Genomic DNA, 22,203 nt, shown 5'->3' with positions numbered 1-22,203 from the left:
CAACTGTCTATCGTTCCTATGCCCCTCATAACTTTGCACACCTTCCCCCACTCCAGGGTAAACAAACCCAGCCTATCCAGTCCCCCCTCATAACTGAGATACTCAACACCAGACGACATTGGGTGAATCTCCTCGCCACCTCTCCACAGCAATGACATCCTTCCTAGAGGGTGGTGACCAGAACTGCAGACAATAGCAGCAATCCCAACATCGTTATAAAAGAAATAATCCCAACATTGTTATAAAGGCATCAACCGACTTGACTTCTCTAACCCCTTACAGATTCCAATCTCACTCCCTCTGAGCGCACAGCCTCTGCTCACTTGGAACAACCCCAACAATGTTATGTAAGAGGCCTTACCTTTTTTTTTGTACCTCTCTGCCTCCACATCATCGAGGTCCAGGCCCGCCATGATGCCGAGTTCTTCTTCCGTCACCTCCACCTCTGGGCTTTTTTCTACCGGAAGGAGTCTGCCTCCCAGTGCCGACCCCTTCTCCCAGGTCCAACATTCCTCTTTCTCTTCAACCCCCATCCCAACCGGCCTTCTCTCCCCTCTGGCCTTTTTTATTTCCAATTGCCGGCAAGGCATCACCTATCTTGACTTCTCCACTCCCCTCACCCACTCCAATCTCACCCTCCACTTACTTAGCAAAAAACCCAATACTGTTTCAATGTTCCATCCCCACTGTATTCCTGCAGTGGTCTGGCTGAGTTATAGCCACCCGGGTGTCGTACTCCAAGCCCCAGTTAACACAGGCCAGCACCCCTGGTGCCTTGTCAATAGACAATAGACAATAGGTGCAGGAGTAGGCCATTCGAGCCAGCACCGCCATTCAATGTGATCATGGCTGATCATTCTCAATCAGTACCCCGTTCCTGCCTTCTCCCCATACCCCTTGACTCCGCTATCCTTAAGAGCTCTATCTAGCTCTCTCTTGAATGCGTGCAGATTGTCCACCTCTCTATTCACCCGTGTTGCCACTTTGCATTTGCACACTGGGTCCCTCTGCTCCTCAATACTCCCAATGGCCATGTCCCTCTCCTGGCTGCTCCAGTTTTCTCCACATACCGAAGTTAGTGGGTGAATTTACACGAATGATTCCAGGAATGAGTGGATTAACATATGATTTTGACAGCACTGGGCCTCCACTCGCTGGAGTTTCGAAGGTTGAGGGGGGACCTCATTGAAACTTACAGAATAATGAAACGCATTGACAGAGTGGATGTGGAAAGGATGTTTCAACTGGTGGGAGAGTCCAGGACCAAAGGCCATAGCCTTAGAATTAAAGGGCGCTCTTTTAGAAAGGAGGTGAGGAGGAACTTCTTTCGTCAGAGGACAGGTATTGGAACAGAGGGCCATGGAGGCCTAGTCAGCGGATATTTTTAAGGTCGAGATAAACAATTTCTTGATTAGAAGGGGTGTCGAGGATTATGGGGAGAAGGCAGGAAATGGAATTAGGAGGCAGAGATCGGCCATGATTGAATGGGGGAGTAGACTCGATGAGCCAAAAGGGCTAATTCTACCCCTATAACTTGTGAACTTGTGAATTGGCTGCTGTAAAATGCCCCCTGTGTGGGCACGTTGTGGAGAAGTGTGTCCAGTCCTTGTTGTGTCTACCATGAACCATTCCCTTGCTCAATAAGCACAGCCCCTCTGCCCTGCTCCCTTGCAAGTGCCCACCCAGTATCCTCTTGCCCACTGTTGGGGCTAGCCCCTGCCCGCAGGGCCGAACGGGCGCATCCACCCAAAACCAACCCTCCTGTCATCCCAGAGCCTGCCAGCAGGCGGCGCAGCGAGCTACGACTTGGGGTCAGCTCAACAGTGACACCAGCTGGCCACTGCCGGGACTGCAGTTCTCCCCGCGGAGGGAAGACGGCGCCTTGGAGGCGGGGCAATGTGGAAGCAAAAGCTGGGTTTGGGAAGTGACAACGATGTTGAAGAAGTGGATGCAGAGATAGGAACATATTGATGGATGCACACATGTGCAACAATAAACATCTGCAGCATGTTAGGTCCATCACACACACATGCGCAGAAAGAGGTCCTGCACACACACACACACTCTGAGATGGTTCCTCTGGAGGGTGATTTGCTTTCACTCCATCTCTGTAGGTTCTGACATGACTGATGATGGCAAAGTGGGACCTATGGCCTCTGATATGTTGCCACCTGTCCATTTCAAGATGGACAGGACAGGCATGGGGTTTGTGAGATACTCTGTTCACAGTGAGGGACTCGAGGTAGCCAGGCCCATCCTGAGTCCTTCATTGGCATCGTAGACGGGTTCACCAACATACAATTCAGGAACAGCCCCATCTGCTCCACCATCTGATAAGGCCACAACTGATCTGATTCTGCAGGAACTCTTTGCCCTCTTGCTTATCACAACCACCTTGAACATATTCAAAGATTCTGCTTGCTCAGCCTATTGAGGATGAGAATGCCTTAAATGCTGAACCCTTATATTTAATAGTGGCCTTGAGTTCTAGATTCTCCCACAAGAGGAAACATCCCTCTGCTAACACCCTCATTACCTGGTGGAGCTTGTTCTCAGCCTCAACAATTAGACTGCTCTCACTTTCCACAAATGAAAGACGTACCCATGGGCAGACGTAGTCTCCAGCCTCACCTGTATTTCATTGACTACATGGAACTGTCCGTTTGAAACCTTCTCTGGTTCCATTCCCCAACTCCATCCTCACCACATTAATGACTGCATTGGTGCTGTTTCCTGCCCCCGTGCAGAACTCATCAACGTTAGCTCCACTGCAACCCTCGCTTGGCTCTCAAATATCCTTGAACTATTTCCGACACCTCTCACCTTTTCTGGATCTTTCTGTCTCCAACTCAGGAGACAAACAATCCATTATATTTACTACAATCACACAGCTACCTTGACTACACCATTCCACTTTCCCCAAGTTTCTCTGTCTCTGCCTGTTCTCAAGATGAGGCTTTCTACTCCAGGACATGTGAAATGTCTTATTTCAGGAACCATGACTTGCCTTCTCCTTTGGTTAATGGAACTGTCTCTCACATTTCCTCTGCTTCTCAGTCTTTTGCTCTCACCCCACCCCTCCAAACAGAATAAAGCTCCCCGTCCTCATTGTTTATCCCACCTGCCTCCAAATCCAGACCACCAACCTTTGTTATTTGCACCACCTTCAATGTGATCCCACCACCAGGCATATCTTTGCCTTCCCACCATGCAGTGACCACCCCCTCGACCACCTTATTCCACTCACCCCTCCCCGCCCACTTCTCCTCCTTTGGCACTTCCTCCTGCAACCGCAGGAGATGCAACACTTGTTCTCACTCCTCCACTCTCACCTTCACCCAAAGAGCTAAACAGATTGTCGGGGTGGGAGCTGCTTTACATCCTCATCGTCCACCCTGGGTAGTTCTACAGAACTGGCAAAGTTTGCAGCAAAGCGTCAACTGCGGTACTCTGAAGCACCAATTGACACTATTGATTGTTGTAGTTGACATACGAAAGAAGAACAGATTGTCCACGTGAAGCAAAAATTGATGTCCACCTCCTCCACCCTTATCTCTTGTATTTGGTGCTCCCTCTCTGGCCTCCTCTACATCAATGAGATCAAGCATAGACTAGGCAATTACTTTGCACAGCAGTTGTGCTCCATCTGCAATGACCATTCCAAGCTCCAAATTGCCAGCCATTTCAGTTCACCTTCCCATCCCCACACTGACCACAACCAGGGTGAGGGTCAAAGTAAACTAGAAGGAACTACACCTCATATTCCACCTGGGTAGTCCGATTACAGGTAAGCAGCACCTCCTGTGTTCCCACCTCTCTCCTTCTAATCTACCTTTGGTCCTCCCATTTTGTCCACTTTCCCAGGCTTGTTCTTGTGACTGCGTGGATATCCTCCGGGTGCTCCGGTTTCCTCCTACATCCCAAAGACGGTTTGTAGGTTAATTGGCCTCTGTAAATTGCCCCATACTGTGACAGGCCCTGCATATACAGTACGTAAAATACATTAAATACGCTTGACTCTTCATCTGAGAAGCAGAGTAGTGGAAAGTAAAGCAAAGAGACACGAAGGGTCAGACTGCCCCTCAAGCCAAGAGCTTGCCAGGGGTTGTGGTTTATTGATAGCTGCCATCAGCTTGTTGTATTTCACATGCAAACACCGGAACAGGGTTTCTGGTTTTCAAAAAAAAACTTACGTTTGTACACAAAAGTTGAATTTGAATAGCTTTACAGTTAAAACATGGCAAATATAAAAAAAGCAGAGCTCATTCCTGTGACAGAACATTCAACAGTCAAGCCCTAACACTTGAATATTTTTTTGCTGCTAAGCGGTCGGTAATAGAGATTAAAAACACTCCCTGTAAAAATGTGTAAGTGCGCACCCAAGAGGCAGAAGCCCTTAGAAAAAGTACAATATAAAAAGACATTCAACACTAACTGGAACCTGCAGCTCGGAACCCATCATGTATTTTACATTTCTCCAAGTTATTCAAATACAAATTAGATTTCTCTCATGGACTTTGAAGCAATTGTTTCAAAAAGTTATCAAAAGTTAATACATGTTGGCCCCTCCTCCCCTCAGCACCTCGTGACCTTGGGCACAACCTGCATTGAGAATGCACCACTCATGTTCTCAAAGCCTTTCACTCACTAACACTGCCGTAATGTAAGGAAACTTGGCAGTCAGCATGCACAAAACAGCAGCCCCGGCCAACACTAATCACCCACTCGAGCCTGGTGTGGGGAGGTCCTGGTGTGGGGAGGCCCTGGTGTGGGCTCCTGGTGTGGGGAGGCCCTGGTGTGGGGAGGTCCTGGTGTGGGCTCCTGGTGTGGTGAGGTCCTGGTGAGGGGAGGTCCTGGTGTGGGGAGGGGGGGGTCCTGGTGTGGGGAGGGGCGGGGTCCTGGTGTGGGGAGGTCCTGGTGTGGGGAGGTCCTGGTGAGGGGAGGTCCTGGTGAGGGGAGGTCCTGGTGTGTGGGGGGGGGGGGTGTCCTGGTGAGGGGAGGTCCTGGTGAGGGGAGGTCCTGGTGTGGGGAGGTCCTGGTGTGGGGAGGGGGGGAGGGGTCCTGGTGTGGGGAGGTCCTGGTGAGGGGAGGTCCTGGTGAGGGGAGGTCCTGGTGAGGGGAGGTCCTGGTGTGGGGAGGTCCTGGTGTGTGGGGGGTCCTGGTGAGTGGAGGTCCTGGTGAGGGGAGGTCCTGGTGTGGGGATGTCCTGGTGTGGGGATGTCCTGGTATGGGGAGGTCATGGTGTGGGGAGGTCATGGTGTGGGGGGGGGTCATGGTGTGGGGAGGTCATGGTGTGGGCGGGTCCTGGTGTGGGGAGGTCATGGTGTGGGCGGGTCCTGGTGTGGGGAGGTCCTGGTGTGGGGGGGGGGGGGGGGTTCCTGGTGTGGGGAGGTCATGGTGTGGGCGGGTCCTGGTGTGGGGTCATGGTGTTGGGAGGTCCTGGTGTGGGGAGGTCCTGGTATGGGGAGGTCATGGCAAGCAGCTCTTCAATAAGCTGTATTCTGAATGGCAACAATCAAATGGGACATGGTCTGACCCTCATCACATACAACTGCAGATTACCTGCTGCCATGCACTAGTGGTGTGTGAAGTGCTGGGGCCCAGTGTGTTCAAGACTCAGTCTGCATTGCTGAGGCTGTAGAATTGTACATTATGTACATCTGCTGTCATGGAAACAATATTCCTGTGGCACTTTGAAGAACAATGTCTTCTACAGTTATTTGGTGAGTGGAGCTTCTTTCTCTGAAGAGACCCCTCATGGCTTATCATTACATTACTAATATTGGGCTCTTGAAACACATCTGCGTTTTTATCAATTTCTCTCTTCTACCTGCAAACAAATTCTAACCTCTTCCATACCACTGAATTTCTTCACTCCACCAGTTCTGGTGTTGGCTGGGCCTTAATCTTCAGCTGCCAAGGCTGGTTGCAAATTCTCACCCAGGACCTCTCTAACATTCCACTTCCTCCATTGATGTTCCTTCATAACTAGCATTTCAAAAGCATTTCACAGAAGCTATTGATGATCCTTCTGTATCCACCTTTACATCTTGTTCTATGAAATGGCTGAGAACGTTTCGCATTAAAAGTGCCTAATCAATACAAGGCACAGGTTTTGTGCCAAAGCTCACTTGGGGACCTCTCCAAACTCACGCCCATTGCAGGTGGCCATTGATAAATGCAGGAGAGAGCCCCAGAGCAATGCACCCACAGGACTGACAGAGTAAACAGAATCAGCATGTGTGCGTGTGTGTGTGTGTGTGTGTGTGTGTGCGTGCGTGTGTGTGTGTGTGCGTGCGTGCGTGCGTGCGCGTGCGTGCGTGTGTGTGTGTGTGTGTGTGTGTGTGTGTGCGTGCGTGCGTGCGTGCGTGCGTGCGTGCGTGCGTGTGTGTGTGTGTGTGTGTGTAGCACCCTTCCTAGATACTAGTTTAGGCTCAGAACTATATTCTACAATTCATCATTGCTAATTTCAAGACCAGTTGAATGGCTATAAATTGTGAAATAGCAAATGAGTGACAGATTTGTCAGAATCACTTTGGATTTGGTGTCCGTAAAGATCGTGGGGAATATGAAACTATTGCAAGGTTATACTGCTCTGCATGTTCAGTCGGATGCTGATTGACAGCTCTCATTGGTACATATGTGGGCATGCATTGTAGGGTTATATAATGCTGCTGTATCTAATAACTGCCAACACTTCATGGGGAACACTCCGGAATTCACCAACACAGCTCACAATGGTGTGAATAGGACCAGAGCTAGAGTCTAAATAATCTTACTCTCTGCAAAGAAACATCTCTGGCATTAATTGCTCTGTAAATACTGCAAAATCCTTCTTGGAAAATGCCTGTGGACCTCTGGCCAGTGGGTGCAGAGGAAGCCAGAAGCCGCTAACCTCCAGAATTCAATGATGCATTTATATCTTGCACCAATAGCATCTTGCTCTTACCCTCTTGTTCCAAACTCACTGGATTTTGCGTTAAACTCACTAAGGTTAGGGCTCACAATTGGCAACGTTTTCAAGGCTGAGATAATGCAATGCCAATCAACCTGGCTACAAAGGGGGCATTTGGGTTTCAATCCTCAATACAATAAATTCTGCCGAGAGATTTTTAAAAAAGTTCATTTTCTTACCTTCATTTTTTCTCTCTCAAATCTAGCCTTTCTATTTCGATTTGAATTCAATGAAATCAATTCAATTGAATTCAATTCAATAAGGCATCCCTGTCTTGTTCTGAAATTCCTGGTTAGGAAGATAAGTGGATATGCCGATACCCTGTTGCCCAAACCCATGCTGTTCTCAGGTTCCACTAAGTTATGCAGCAACTTATAACCAAGTTAAATATGCCAGAAAACATCTCACTGACAGCTCCATTCCAATAGGATCTGGCCCAGAACATTAGGAGTCAGACAGAGGTGAAGGTGGACAGTTGCAATTTACAGACACTGTCGGCCATTCTCAGTAATGCCTTCCTGTCTGACACAACATGAATGAGTACACCCAGCAGGTCAGGCAGCATCTCAGGAGAGAAGGAATGGGTGACGTTTCGGGTCGAGACCCTTCTTAGGGTCTCGACCCGAAACATCACCCATTCCTTCTCTCCTGAGATGCTGCCTGACCGGCTGAGTTACTCCAGCATTTTGTGAATAAACACCTTCGATTTGTACCAGCATCTGCAGTTATTTTCTTACATGACTGAGTACACAATCAGTTCTAGACACCAGAAGAATTTACTGGCCTGGTGCTGGTATTTGCTGTAAATTATTAGCCAAAGACTCACCAGCAGGTTGGATGACTGGCTATGGTTACAGTAATTTTGGGTTGGCTATACATTCCCCTGCTGGGTCTTGGGTCAGGGCATACACTGACTACACTTTCACATTTCCACTTAAAAAAAAAAGAGGGTGCACTGCTTGACCTTCCTCTTCTTGTGAGGTATCCCTCCCAAAACAAAAACCTCCTCTGTATCTTGGACACCATCCACCAAGCATTAGATTATGAGAGATTTCAGCAGATAAACATCCTTTCTACTACTCAATCTTCACCCTCTTCCCCCCTCCCAGTAACCTGCTCCATACTCCGGACATCCAGACCTAGGATTTGGAGCAGATTTGGCTTCACTGAGCTTTAAGATTTACCGTCAGTTCCCTGCAACTAAAATATCGACTAACATCATGCAAAGGAAACTAATATTTATCCATTAATGACTAAAAATGGTGCAAGGCAGAAAGAGATTCATCATCAAAGTGATGGGAAGTGTTTACTCTCTCCTGCCCCACTAGATTCATGTAATGCCCAACCAGCTAGAGTGCATGGAAAAAAGTTAAATGAATGATCGTATGGAATCAAGTCACCACGGGGAGAAGTTAGCAGAATCTACAGGAAAACTAAGTCCCAATCCATTCTCGGCTGTACTACTTAATTCAAGACTGTCTCTGAGAAGAGCTAAAAACACGGCAAAAACGCTGGAAATAGCTGGCAGGCCCTCAGTATTTCTGTCCCACCATATTTTCACCATTCTCATTCCTTTCCTTTTATTCCACCCGAGAATTGAGCTGGAAACTGTAAGGGACAAGCGAGGCCAGAAAGGAGACCATTAAAACTATTGAGTCTTGACCCTGACAGAATGCAGGTAAATCTGTTCTTGAAAAATAAATTAACATTTCTCTTCCAGAAAGGTCGGCGCCTTTGCTTGACGTCAGAACGCAGGATCCCGGCGAGGCTAAAGGTTTGGCTGCTCCGGCTGCCATGCTGCTTTTAGTATTTACAACAGCCAACGCTGGCGGGAGAATGCTGCAACCTTCTCCAATGAACTTCCTATAAAGCACCACGCACCCGTGCCTCGTGTAAAAAAAATCGTACTGCCATTTATTTTTACAACAGTCTTCATCAGTTGGCTGCCCATAGCTGCAGCTTGAGAATCCACACCTCATATGTCCATGTAGTCATCTTCCTCATCATCGCTGTCACTCTCTAATGAAGACTCTTGACTCGACGTCTCCAGAATTTCCAGTGCTGGCTGCCGAAGAGTCTCTTTCTTCACATTGGCAGCAGACTGTGCAGACAGAATGGCAGTCTGATGGAGAAAGAGGAGAGGGACAATTAGACTGGAGACATTGGAGATTTAAGGACAGGAACATTTTGCAAAGCCAATTTTAAAGACCAGCTCCATGCATAGGCTCAATGAAGGAAGGCCGGATGTAGCACCAGGGCCCACCATAGAGAGACAGGGTAACCACACAGATTTGTTCAAAGCACGGAATTAAACCTTAAATAAGATGAATTCTCATATAAACTAAAAACACTTTAGAAACATAGGCAAGATGAACTGCAAATGGGTTCAATTAACATGCCTGAATCCTCTATCATGATTGTTGGTTATGCCCTATCTCACAGGTAGGGCTGGGATGGTGGAACACAGCAAGGAGGTTGCAACCCTGAGATGACAACCACAACTCTGGACCTCATGTCTGGCATCAGGTCAGGTCTGGGCTAGGAGACCTCCTGCTGATTATAACGCACTTTCCCAGCTGATACATCAGTACTCAGTTGGAAGTTGTACAAAATGTTGTATGTTTAGGCTTTAGAGATACAGAGCGGAAAATGGCCATTCGGCCCACCGAGTCCGCATTTATCAGCAATCACCTCGACCACTAACACTATCCTACACACTCGGGACAATTTTACCTACAAACCTGTACATCTTTGGAGTGTGGGAGGAAACTGGAGCAAGTAAACCCACACGTCAAAGGGAGAACGTACGAATTCCGTACAGACAGTACCTGCGGTCAGGATGGGGTAGGATTAGAAAGAGTGCAGAAGAATAGAATGGAGGGGTTTAGTTATAAGGAAAGATTGGCTAGACTAGATTTAGTCTCACTGGAGTGTGAGAGGCTGAGGGGTGACCTCATAGAGGTTTATAAGATTACGAGGGGCATAGATTGTCACAGTCTTTTTGCCCATAGTAGGGAGTCAAGCACTAGAGAGCACAAGTTTGAGGTAAGTGGGAAAAAAATTAAACGAGATCGCAACAAAAGTGATAGTCATCTGGAATGAGCTACTAGTGGAAGTGAAGAGGCAGAAATAATCACAAAAATAATCATAACGATATTTGGACTCGTACCTGGATGGGATAGGAGTAAAAGGTTAGGGCCTTAATGCAGGCAAATGGGACGGTTGGTGTGGGCGTTTGGCCGCTTCTGTGCTGTATGGCTCTGATTCTGTGACCTGCACTAATCAACATGACTCCAGCATTTTGTGAATACCTTCGATTTGTATTCATCTGCAGTTATTTTCTTAAATCAACATGGGTTGAGCAGTTTCATGCAAATGTGGCGTCACTCACAAAGAATCTAGCCACATACCCTCAGCATTCAACAGTTAGGCCATCAACACCCCCATTACCATTATCTGGAGATCACCACTGACCAGAAACAATAAATATATTGTGCATTTCGTGCACGCCAGACTCTGGACATTCTCTGGCAAATAAGATCTCCTGGTTCTCACAGGCCTGGTTCTCACCATGCAAAGCCACAATTCAGGTGTGTCGGCGTGCTCCCCAATTGCCTTGATAAGTGCAACTCCAATAGCATTTGAAGCTCCACACCATCCAGGACAGGACGAAGGAAACTCACTTGGTTGGCACTGTATCCAACCTGAAACATTCATTTTCCCCACTCTCGATGCACAGTGACTCACTCACACAGGCTACTTGAACAGCACATCTCAAACCACCTTGCTCTACACCAAGGGTAAGGACAGCATTGGAACCACTGGCCGATTCCTCTCCAAGTAAAAAAAAAACCCATTGAGATTTGGAAATACATTGTTGGTGCTTCATCGTTGCTGGGATTGAATCCTGCACCTCGCGACTGCAGAACACTGTGAGGGCATCTTCAACACAATGGGACTGCAAGGACAAGAGAAGAGCAAGACCCCTTCCACGGCTTCACAAGGACCTTCAGTTTAGGTGCAGCATTGGTTCGGCACAGGTAAAAACGCCTTTAAACTGCCCCACCGTCACATCTCAGCAGGATGCCTGTATACTGTAATATCTTCCCAGTCAGTGAGTATGCTGTGCATGAAATTGCTAATTTATTCCCACTGAGCGGCAAATTAATGCAGGTTCCCATGACCACAAGGAAGTGGACTCCAGGAGTGCCTACTGGATTGGACCCTTGAAGCCAGTCATACTCTCCTAGCTAAATTTGATTAAAATGTTCTGTTTTCCTGCACGAATGTCAGCTACAGAGTAGACATTAGTGAATTTTAAAATGTTCCTGCGAGCTTCAATGTCTTTCTCTAAGCATTACCTAGTGTTATAGGAAGAGTCAAATTTACTTTCATTTCTTAATTGAGAAATCAGCGCCATGTTGTATATAAATGCAGTACGTTATATACAATGGTATAAATTGCTAATCCCACCAATTAGAAAATTGGTAAAAATAAACGAAGCACCAAGCAATTGGACAGCCTGTATTAATTGCACTAATCAAAACCATCAGGTGTTACACTCATTAAAAGCCTACAAACAACAGAAAGACAACAGAAATCAACAGAAAAACAACAAATTAGATTAGGTAATCTGAATATTCATGTTTTTTTTCCAGTAAGACTACGTATTTTCAAACTTCCAAGTTGAGGTTATGTAGCACCAAACAGGAAAATCTTAGAATGGACTCTATTTGATCCCATCTCATCAGTAGATATCTCCCTTCTGCACTGGACCACTTGGACAATAAAAACACATATATCAGGCTGTTGTTCATAGACTAAAGCTTGGCACTCAACATTATAATCCCCTCAAACATGTTCCCTAGATCAGGGAACCGGGTCTCCGCACACCCCTTTGCAAGTGGAACCTCGACTTCCTCATCAACAGAACACAAACAGTACGAATTTGCATCAACACAGGGTTACCTCAAGGCTGTGTGCTCAGCCCCCTGCTCTACTCACTCTTTACCCATGACTGTTTAGCTGGACACTGATCAAACTCCACCTTTAAATTCGCCGACAACACCACCATTGTTGGTCGAATTGCAGATAATAATGAGTCAGAGTATAGGGAGATTGATCGGCTGACTGACAAGAACCCTGCTCTCAAAATCAGTCAAACCAAGGAACTGATTGTTGACTTTAGAAGAGGAAGGCCGAGGATCCACAAACCTGTCTATCAGCTGTTCGGTGGTCAACAAATTCAAGTTCCTGGGTTCCATGTCTCTGAAGTTCCGTCCGAGACCCAGCACATTGATGCAATCAGAAAGAAAGCCATCAATGCCTCCACTTTCTTAGAAGATTGAGGAGATTTAGTATGTTGATTAATATTCTTTTAGACTTCTACAGGTGCACAGTAGAAAGCATATTGGCTGGTTGCGTCAAAGCCTGGTTCGGCAACACGAACCTCCAGGAATAAAGGAGATTACAAAAAGTGGTGCATACTGCCCGTTCATCACTGGTACTGACCTCCCCACCATCAAAGGGATCTATAAGAGGCACTGTCTCAAAAAGGCAGCCAACATCATCCGGGACCCACTCCACTCTGACCATACTCTCATTTCATTCCTGCCAATGGGAAGAAGGTATAAGAGTCTGAAAACTGTTATCATCCAGTTTCAGGAACAGTTTTTCCCCAACAGACTATTGAACACTACAAACTTCATCTAAATTCTGAACTACGAACTGCCTGGGCTGTGCTAGAGACTTTGGGCTTTGATTTGTTTCTGCACAAAATCAGATTCTTTTTTTAAATTTAACTCTCTGCTTTGTTTGCTTATTATATTATCTACCGAGTGAACTGTATTTACAAACCTGTAGTGATGCTGCTGCTGCAAGTGAGAATGTAATTGTTCCATTTATATTCCATTTCCACATATGACAATTAAAAACTCACTCTCTCTCTCACACACACACACACACACACACACAGCCATCCCTCAGTGGAAATAACTTGTTCCTTATTTGCTCCTTCAAAACCCCAGCTAGTTTTGAAACGCTTTTCCAGAAAGTGTGCACCGTATTCTAAGTTGCCTACATTATCAAGAAGGTTTGGAGACTTCTGAGGAACTGACCCCAGTCGCTTGAATCAGCTTGGCAGGGATGGCAATGGGCACCAAAATGCAGGATCAGGGCAGTCAGCTCTGAGTATTAGCTTACCTTTAATTTTTGCTTGGTCTCCTCAGACACACTACCTTTTGGTGACAAGAGTGTGGGGGTAGGTGGTGTGACTGTTATCTCTGGAGGAAACTTTGCCACAGACGATGGGATGAAGAGCTTTGGCATGTTTGGCGGGACGCGTGACTTGATCCGACTGCCATCCCCTTTGCAGGACTGGGACGCTGAGGTTGCAGAGGGCTCACTTACGGGGCTGGAAGCTACAGGGAAACAAAGGTACATTAGGTGAATTACTGCAGTTGCACATCAGCGGTTTCTAAAATAAATCAAGCTTAGGTGTTAGCTTAGGGAAGCTTTATTTTTAAGCTATAAAGCTTAGGGAAGCTTTATTTTTAATTGATCTGTACCATAAACATTTTATATCAATTAATATTCCACAAAGAGATTAATTACCCCTGCAGTCTTTTAACATTTAGAAACAACTTTTCCATCCTTCAGTCCATTAAAACCTTGCCCATCTCCTTGGCAAATATGTTGCAACTCGAATACCACCAACGTAATTTGCCTGTGACTAATTGTTATGTTAAAGTTCAACTTCTGATCAGTATGATAATATACATTAAGCATTATAAGAAATATCATCCCCTATGTATAGCACAGGGAATGTCAGGCCATTACAGATCATAACAAACGTACGATATCCTGTACAGTTCCTGTAGGCATCATATCAAATGCAGCCTTGCATACTACATAGATCGCTAGATTCACAGACATTATATAAAATAGTAAAGTGGATGTATTTCAGAAAACTGTGCAAACTGTAGGAAATAGGGATTCTGTGTATACTTTGTAGATCATAGCCCTAGTAGACACAGAATTGAAAACCCCGTGTAGATTATATCAGGCTCTGCACATATCATATTGAATAGTGCGTTGTATGCACCTCTTGCTGAATACCAGACATATGCCCACATGTAAATTTTAGGCAAACTAGCCTCCTTATCCACTGTAGGGAATGTAACATTGTGTACATTATAGAAAACACCAGTCTATTGAAGGATATAATTACAGCTGTGAACATTATGGAAAATAGCCTCCTTGTTTATGTTATGTGATATATCCATATATTATGGAATTGTAATCTGTCAGGGGACAGTCATTATTTGCTTGATAGAGGGAACAAGTGATTATTTCCATGTAATTGGAAGTAGCAACTTTGGCTTTGAATTTATCTTCATATTCTTTTACTGTTGGTAAGTCTCTGTTGCCCTTTTGTATCGCTCTTAGTTTGCCCTTTAATATTTAGTCATGCTAGACTTCTGTTTTTGCTTCTAATATGATACTGATAACCTCCTGCATCCACTGGGATGCTGATTTGCAGGGAATCGTTGGCAGTCACCTGCCTACTGCCGCCTTTGGACAAAGGCTAGCAGCAGTTCGTGAGCAGAGTGGCCCCATTGAAACCCGATCAGGGCTTTGGTGAAGTTAGTGATGAAGTTGTGTACAAGTTCACAAATCACAATTGTTATCATTGCTTTTTTCAGAAATTAAGATCTCAGGAATATGGAGAGATTTGGTAAGAGCTCCAATGAACTGAAGTTTAAAATCTCGAATACCTGCACTCTCGTCAGCCCAGTTTTCTTCCTTCTGACTCTACCTGATTTTTAATTTTTTTTCGTTGTTTTTGTCCGTCAACTACCTGATATGTTTGGTGTTTTCTTGCTTATTCTTATGAAATTTACAATGTTTACTAATTTCAAATTTTATTTATTTTATAGGAGTTAAAATTAAAATCTGTTTACCGTGATGAACTCGAGACTGCTTTAGGACACCGCGAGAAGCAACCAAGAAGCAAAAACGATGCACGGTTTCCAGTGAATATCAAAAACAAATTGTTGTATTATATTGTATTATCCCAGCATACACAGATATAATTTAACACATTGGAGTCTTCATGGTTTCCCAGTTGGTGGCTTGTCATTTAAAAGACCATTTTGCAGATTGCACTTTATAATTTAGCTCTGCCATAACCTAGGCTATAAAAGTCCAATTACATTTAACATCCACACTCTGCTTTTTAAAATTTTAATATTTTCAGAGATTTGACAGATAGTGGCATCTATCAAATCTCCTAACTTGCATTAACAATTAATTTGAGAATCCACCAACTGAAGTGGACAAAAAAAAACAATTGGGTGGCTCAGCATCAGCTAATGAAAGACTTGTAACAAAATTCAGCATCGGGTGGCTACTCCATTCCACAACATTACCCAGTAAATGAATGTTGCTTAGCTGAAAAAAGTGATCAACATTCGAGCAAAGGAGAGATCTGTTTGACATTTTAGTCTTGATTCTGGTTTTTAATCAATCAGCACAGATTCGAGGCTGGTCCAATAGATTTCATATATTGATGGGACAATGACGTTGAGATTGTACTTTATTCAACGAATGAAAACAATGCATGTCCAGACGCTGGATATTCCCAAGTGCACACATTTCTCCCATCATCTCCCAGCCCTCCCGTCACCCTTCTCCATTCCCCACCTTCCCACACTGCTGTTGTCGTTGATTGCAGGAGCTTATGACATTGTGAGCAAAAGGCAATGCGTCACCTGTCGAGGGAAGAGGTCTCTCCCAGGGGGACCATGTTATGATCCCTACACTGCTCCACTTCAAACTCCCCCCAACTGTACCCTCCTATTACTTACCAGGGTTTTTCCTGCCCCCACCTCTCTTTTCCGATCCTGGCAAACTGTACGCGGCAAAAGCAATCCATGCGAGCCATGGCCCATACCAACGGCAAGCCTGGCTCACCCGCCACGGATCTGGGAACCTGCCCGGAGAGGAGGATGCAGGGAGACGGCGGCGATCGCTGGACAAAGGGCCCTGTAAGAAGAACCGGGGGTCCTGTCTTCCGTGCCATCGCGGTTGGCTGCAGGAGGCGCCCCCTCCCCCCCGGGGAACAAAGGCTAAAGCGGGCCGTGCAAGAAGATGGATGATGGTTCGCAAGACGATCGGAATGGTGGCGAGGGCTGCAATGGGCCTTGTGGCCAGATGCAGCTGCAACGGTAAAATGGCGCCAAAATGGCACCTCTTGTATACAGAATCAGTGAGCTGTCCTGTACATTCTGATCTAACTGGGGGAATGTGCTCACATATGATTTTGTTGATCTGTGTGCAAAACAAGTATTTCAATGCATCTTGGTACATCTGATAGCAATGAAAGTATTGAACTATGGAGCTCTCACCCACTCAATCTGTTTGATGAGGGTCTTGACCCAAAAAATTGTCTGCCCATTCCCTCCACAGATGCTGCCTGCACCGTGTATTTTGCTCAAGATTCCAGCAAATCCAATTTCTTGGATTTTGTGCCTCCATTGTACTTCACCTGGTTTGTTGTGTTAAACATGTGTCGCACATAGAGCTAATGCCAAAATGGATCCACTGCAAAAAAATCATGAAATTGGCCAAAGGCACAGTAGAAGCAGCACTATAGTTCTTTGCTAAAATGGAAACCTCTTGCTTTAGCGTAACATTCACCGACTCATTTCAGCTTGTGATGCAGAGATAAACTATTTTATTACTAAAACCCCTGTGTTCTCTAACACATTGGTTTGTCAGTTATTTACTAAACAGACAAACAGATAGCATAATTAGTGTGCCTACAAACAGAGCACAATGCCACATTATAAAGAGCCTGGAAACACTTCAGCAGCTACTCAGTAAAGATTCATTAGGTTTAACGCTTTAGCATTTTGAGAGCACACCCTTGGAGCAATACATTTGCCAAGATTGCTAATGTCTTAAGAAGTTACCACATTTCCTTTCAGTTGGTGCCCATCTGATTCCAGTGCAGGGGAGGACATCATCAGGGGAGAGGGGACTGACTGCAGAGTGAATGCACTGCCGATGCTGCCTCCCTTTGGGTGTCTGTATCTTGTACGATCACGCAGGTTCATGACTGATACACAAGCTGCATTTCTGTCGATAGTTTCTCCTGCTGGATGTACTCACTGTGACTGGAGCAGTGTTCAGGACGAGACCCCTCATTCTGTTGAGTGTAATTGCCCTCTTCCTGCCAGCGAGAGGTGTCATGGGCAGAAGCGACAGTGGCCATTTTCATCTGCTGACACAGGGTTTCCTGATGCCGATAGCTTAGCTCTTCTAAAGGCTCCTCTGAATCCTCATCTGCAAAGCGTGGTGGAGAAGACACAATCACCCGTCAGTTCTTTTATGTTTGTTGCTCTCTAACCTACTCGCTAGTGGCCAGAAACCTGACCAATTGATGCCTGTTTTATTGTGCCATTCATCTTGGCATACGTTTCATTTCCCCATCGTACTTCCTGACATCATTAATCTGCAAAGATTGCCTTAATTACTTAACGACAGCAATCGAGTTAAATGGTTGCAACATATAACCTTAAACAAATAACTGTCAATAAAACAAATTATACATCACCCACGAAGTAATCAACAACGTGGGAACTCAAGTTTCCCCCATCCCCACATTAAAAAGCAACACTACAGGTTTATTAAAAACATATCGGTGCCCTCTGCAAAGATAGTGAGATCTTTAAACCGGTTCACAGACCCATCGGTAAGTGGCCTGATGGCGGCAGCTTGGGACATTGTGCCAAGTTGTAATACTCCCCCCATCCGGGCGGGCAAGAGGTCTCTCTCAGGAGGACTGTTATCTTCTCCCCACTGAATTCTCCCACACCTCCATCACAACCACAGAGTGCCATAAAGGAACTTTTGTAAAACGCTGGCCCACTTCTCTAGGTCAGCACGCAAAGAGTGTAGACAACCTGGTGTGCGGCAATGTCTTGCAAAGGTACAGGACACATTTTAACAGTGTTAGAGAACAGCAAAGCACAATAGTGGTCTCTTAAACTAAGGATGTTCCAAGGTTACACAGACGACACCAACATTGGTGGTACGGTGGGCAATGAAGAAAGGTACACAACCGGGGAAATGGTGAAGGAATGGCTAATGGAATTTAACTCCAGCAAGTGCATATTGGGAAGTTCAATAAGGCCACGACATACACAATGATTGGCAGGGTAATCGAACATAGAGATTTTGGGGTACAAGTCTCGAGTTCCCTGAAAGTGGCAACACAGGTAGAGCAATAAAGAAGGCATATGGTATAACTGCCTTCATCAGCCGAGGCATTGTGAGCAGGAAAAAAAGACACAAAGTGCTGGAGTAACTCAGCAGGTCAAGCAGCGTCTCTGGAGAGGTAGACACAAAATGCTGGAGTAACTCAGCGGGACAGGCAGCATCTCTGGAGAGAAGGAATGGGTGATGTTTTGGGTTGAGACCCTTCGTCAGACTGGAGAGATGGATAGTTAACTAGTTCAGATATTGATCTGAAATGTCTTTCTTATAAACCAGTATCTGCAGTTCCTTGTGTCCACATTGAGTATAGGCGTTGGGATGTCATGTTATAGTTGTACAAATTGTTGGTAAGGCTGCAGATGGAGGGTTGTGTGCAGTTCTGGTCGCCTATCGAAAGGAAGGATGTGAATTACACCAGAGAGGCTGTAGAAAAGTTTCACAGAAATGTTTCCTGGACTGAAGGTTTGAGTTATAAGGAGAGACTGGCTAGGCTAGGACTATTTCCTCTGGAATTCAGGAGGCTGCGATGTGAGCTTACAGAGGTTTATAAAAATATGAGAGCATAGATAAAGTTAATGGTCACAGTCTTTTTTCCAGGGTAGGGGAGTCTAAAATTAGCAGGCATAGATTTAAGATGAGCAGGGAAAGATTTAAGGGGATCTGAGGGGCAAGTTTTTCACACAGGGGATAGTGAATATATGGAGCAAGCTGCCAGAGAAGGGAGTAGAAGTGGATGAAATTATAATATTTAGAAGACATTTTAAACATTCAGTCAGATGCAGATTTTGAGGGCTGTGGGCCAAATGCAGGCAAATAGGATTAGTGTAATAAGACAATTTAGTCAGAATAGACGAGTTGGGTCAAAAGGCCTGTTATCATGCTATATAACTCCATGAATCTATATTTAGGGATGAAAAGACCAGTATTTACATCCTGAAGTTCTTTACTGCCAAGGAATTACTTTACTGAAGCCAATGATGCAGAAAATACAGCAGCCAAATTGTGCAATGATTTCACAGGTAACAATGTAATAAAGAGATAATATCAGTGATGTTGTTTGAGAAATAAATATGAACTAATGTGCCAGGAGAGTTCCCAGCTCTTCTCTGAAGTATTGCTCTGGGACCTGTCTGAGACTTTGGTTTACTGTTTTATCTGAATGACGAGGTGTCAGAGGGTACGATGTCGGAGGGGAAGCTCAGATTCCCAGCTCAACTCCCTGTTGTGGGGCACTCAACCTTCTGACTCACAGAGTGGAGTGCACTGAACTTGAACATGGCTGGCAAAATTCTGAGATACGTCTTCACCTGTCATGAAGCGCTTCAGGTTTAAGTTCCAGTCTTGTGAAGATGGCTTGTTATGGTAATCGCAAGCCAGCATTTCTTTAAATTACTGTCAGTGAGCTGTCTCACTGAGATGGGATGTCTTTATTTTGGGAGTGTCCTGCATCAAGCCATGAGTTTGGGCTGCTGCAGCTCAAATTACTTATACCATCTGCTGAAATGCATGTTTACATCTGTGATCAAACTGAAATAACACTGGTCTTCATGTCTGCTGGTTATGGAGTTAAAAGACTGAGTCAATAGACAATAGACAATAGACAATAGGTGCAGGAGGAGGTCATTCGGCCCTTCAAGCCAACACCGCCATTCAATGTGATCATGGCTGATCATTCTCAATCAGTACCCCGTTCCCGCCTTCTCCCCATACCCCCTGACTCCGCTATCCTTAAGATGGAGTCGATGGAATTCAAATGGACGTTCATCCAGCGTACCTTGAGAGACAACTGGTGCTGAGAGATGGGAACATCACCGCACAGTGGTATTCTAAAATTATGTTTATCAGCTTAGTTTACGTGGAATCCACTTTCCCCAGGTCTGAGTGTGGATTCAATCCCCATTTCAGGATGAATCTACAAGACTGCCTCTGGAATTCACCTCTTTGCTCCATGATTGGACCGAAGTTAAAATGAGATCTGGAGCTGAGAGATCGTGACAAAACCCAAACTAGAGATCAGTGTGCCAGGTTACTGGTGAGTACCTGGCACGCTGATCGTGGGAGCTTCAATCACCGCCTGCGGGAGCTTCAATCGCCCCGACTGCGAATGGTTCGATTCCCCCGACCGTGGGGGAAAAGGAGGAACGAAAATAAGACTTTATTGCCTTCCATCATTGGGGAATGTGGAGAAGCTGCTGTGGTGGATGTTTATGTTCAGTTTTTATGTAGTTGTATGTCTTGCTGCTTTTTTGGTATGACTGTATGGCAAACCAAATTCCTCATATGTTGCAAAACATACTTGGCTAATAAATTACGATTATGATTAAGATGAGAAGGGTGGGATTGGCGTCCATTACTGCCGATTGTCCATTCTAACCGGCGGTAATGGACGCCAATCATTGTCATTGTATATAGTTGAAATAAAGAACTGCAGATGGTGGTTAATACACAAAAGGACACAAAGTGCTGGAGTAACTCAGTGGGTTAGGCAGCATCCCAGAGAACATGGATAGGTGGAGTCGTGACCTTTCTTCAGACTGATCCAGTCTGAGAAGTTACTTCAGCACCTTGTGGCGTTTCACCTTAAAACTAGAATCTGATGCTGCAGGTCTGCACCAGCAAGCTCCTCCCCATCAGCTACCCTACCATCCGGCCAACGTGGCCAATGCCGCAGGCCCTTCCCCCCCTGCCCCCCTGCCCCCTCACTGGCCTTTAGCTCCCTCCCTTAGTCCGCCACCAATAACAAGAGCACCCGGCCACTGCAGCCCCTTCCCTCCCAGCAGCCTCTGCCCACCAACAGCCTCCAAGGTGGAGTATGTCAGCAACTCCAGGGAGCAGGCAGCGGTGAAGGGGGGGGAGAGACTGAACTGAGCGACAGGAGGAGGAGGATGAGGAGGGGATGAGGTGGCAGTGGAGGGACAGGGGGAGGAGGGAGAAACTGAGTGGACAAAGCAATGAGAGGAGGAGGAGGTGGAGCGGGCAGTGGAGGTGGAGGTGGTCGACAGGAAGAAGCACCAGCTGGTGAGAGGGGAGGGAGCCCCACGACAACCACGTGCGTCCTGCAGCGACAATGCCTGAGGAAACACAGTCTCCAGGAGCCACAACGTGAGCCACACCAACAGCCGCGCCAACCGGACCGTACAATGGGTGAAGGAAGGCTCACTGGTGCACCTTGTGAGCAGGGGGTGGTGTCGGAAGCTGGGTCTGGGGAGCCCATGCGAGCTGGGATAGTGTCAGCAGGTCTGTCCGCTATAACCAAGATCCATTATAATAAAGGGGTCAGTTAAAATGACGTTAGTTTACCAAACTTTACTCTTTGTGCAAACTGTACAGCGCAAACATAAAATGTGTTCTATTATGTGCAGCTTTATGCCAGCCCTCATTCCCCACGTACTGACTGTCAGTAGTCACACCTTGTCAAGCAGCCCGTTGTTGCCGACCACTTCATTAACTGCTACCTGATACTCCTGGGCAGTTGTTTACCATTCACAAGCATTGTGAAAGAAACAGTAACCTCAAATTAAATCAAATACTAAATACAAACTCAAGACTGAATTTTAGAATGAGATCACTCTGCCACCAATTCCCACATGTATTATATTCACATGTAAGGCCTCGGTAATTAAAATAATGTAGGAAAATGATGGATTTGATCCCATGAAATGGCTTTGAGATAAAGAAACAGGGTTTCATAGTTATCATGGGAAATTGTTAAAGTTAACGATTCTCACATTCAAAAATTTAAGATGTGGATCAATAATGAAAAGTTGAGGATTGGTTTAACTGAATAATTTCAGTTAAGAATATTTAGTGTGTGGACCAACTGTAACAAATCAGAGGACTGATATCTATATACTAAAACTCTCAGTTGTTTGTTTGTTCCTAAACTACAGCCAAAACGGTACACGATAGAGCAATAATTTTAGGCCCATCTTACTCACCCCGATGTCCCTTTGGTGCCAATAGAAGTT

At 45.7% G+C, this 22,203-nt stretch overlaps 1 protein-coding gene across 4 annotated transcripts in view; it reads right to left on the bottom strand.

The window, feature by feature from the left end:
• Positions 1-7,626: 7,626 nt before the first annotated feature.
• Positions 7,627-22,203, bottom strand: part of cabin1 (calcineurin binding protein 1) — a 220,037-nt gene continuing 205,460 nt past the window's right edge. For all 4 annotated transcript variants that reach the window (XM_078421329.1, XM_078421331.1, XM_078421330.1 and 1 more), the window contains 3 exons: positions 17,129-17,302; positions 13,157-13,374; positions 7,627-9,077 (listed from right to left, as the gene is read on the bottom strand). In XM_078421329.1, the coding sequence (XP_078277455.1) occupies positions 8,931-9,077; positions 13,157-13,374; positions 17,129-17,302 (539 nt within the window). In that variant the 3' untranslated portion in view covers positions 7,627-8,930. The remainder of the gene's footprint in view (positions 9,078-13,156; positions 13,375-17,128; positions 17,303-22,203) is intronic.

This window comes from Rhinoraja longicauda, chromosome 25 (assembly GCF_053455715.1).
Source record: "Rhinoraja longicauda isolate Sanriku21f chromosome 25, sRhiLon1.1, whole genome shotgun sequence".
NCBI lineage: Eukaryota > Metazoa > Chordata > Chondrichthyes > Rajiformes > Arhynchobatidae > Rhinoraja > Rhinoraja longicauda.
The sequence above is the reverse complement of the archived record's forward strand: the minus strand, read 5'-3'. Positions and strand labels throughout refer to the sequence as shown.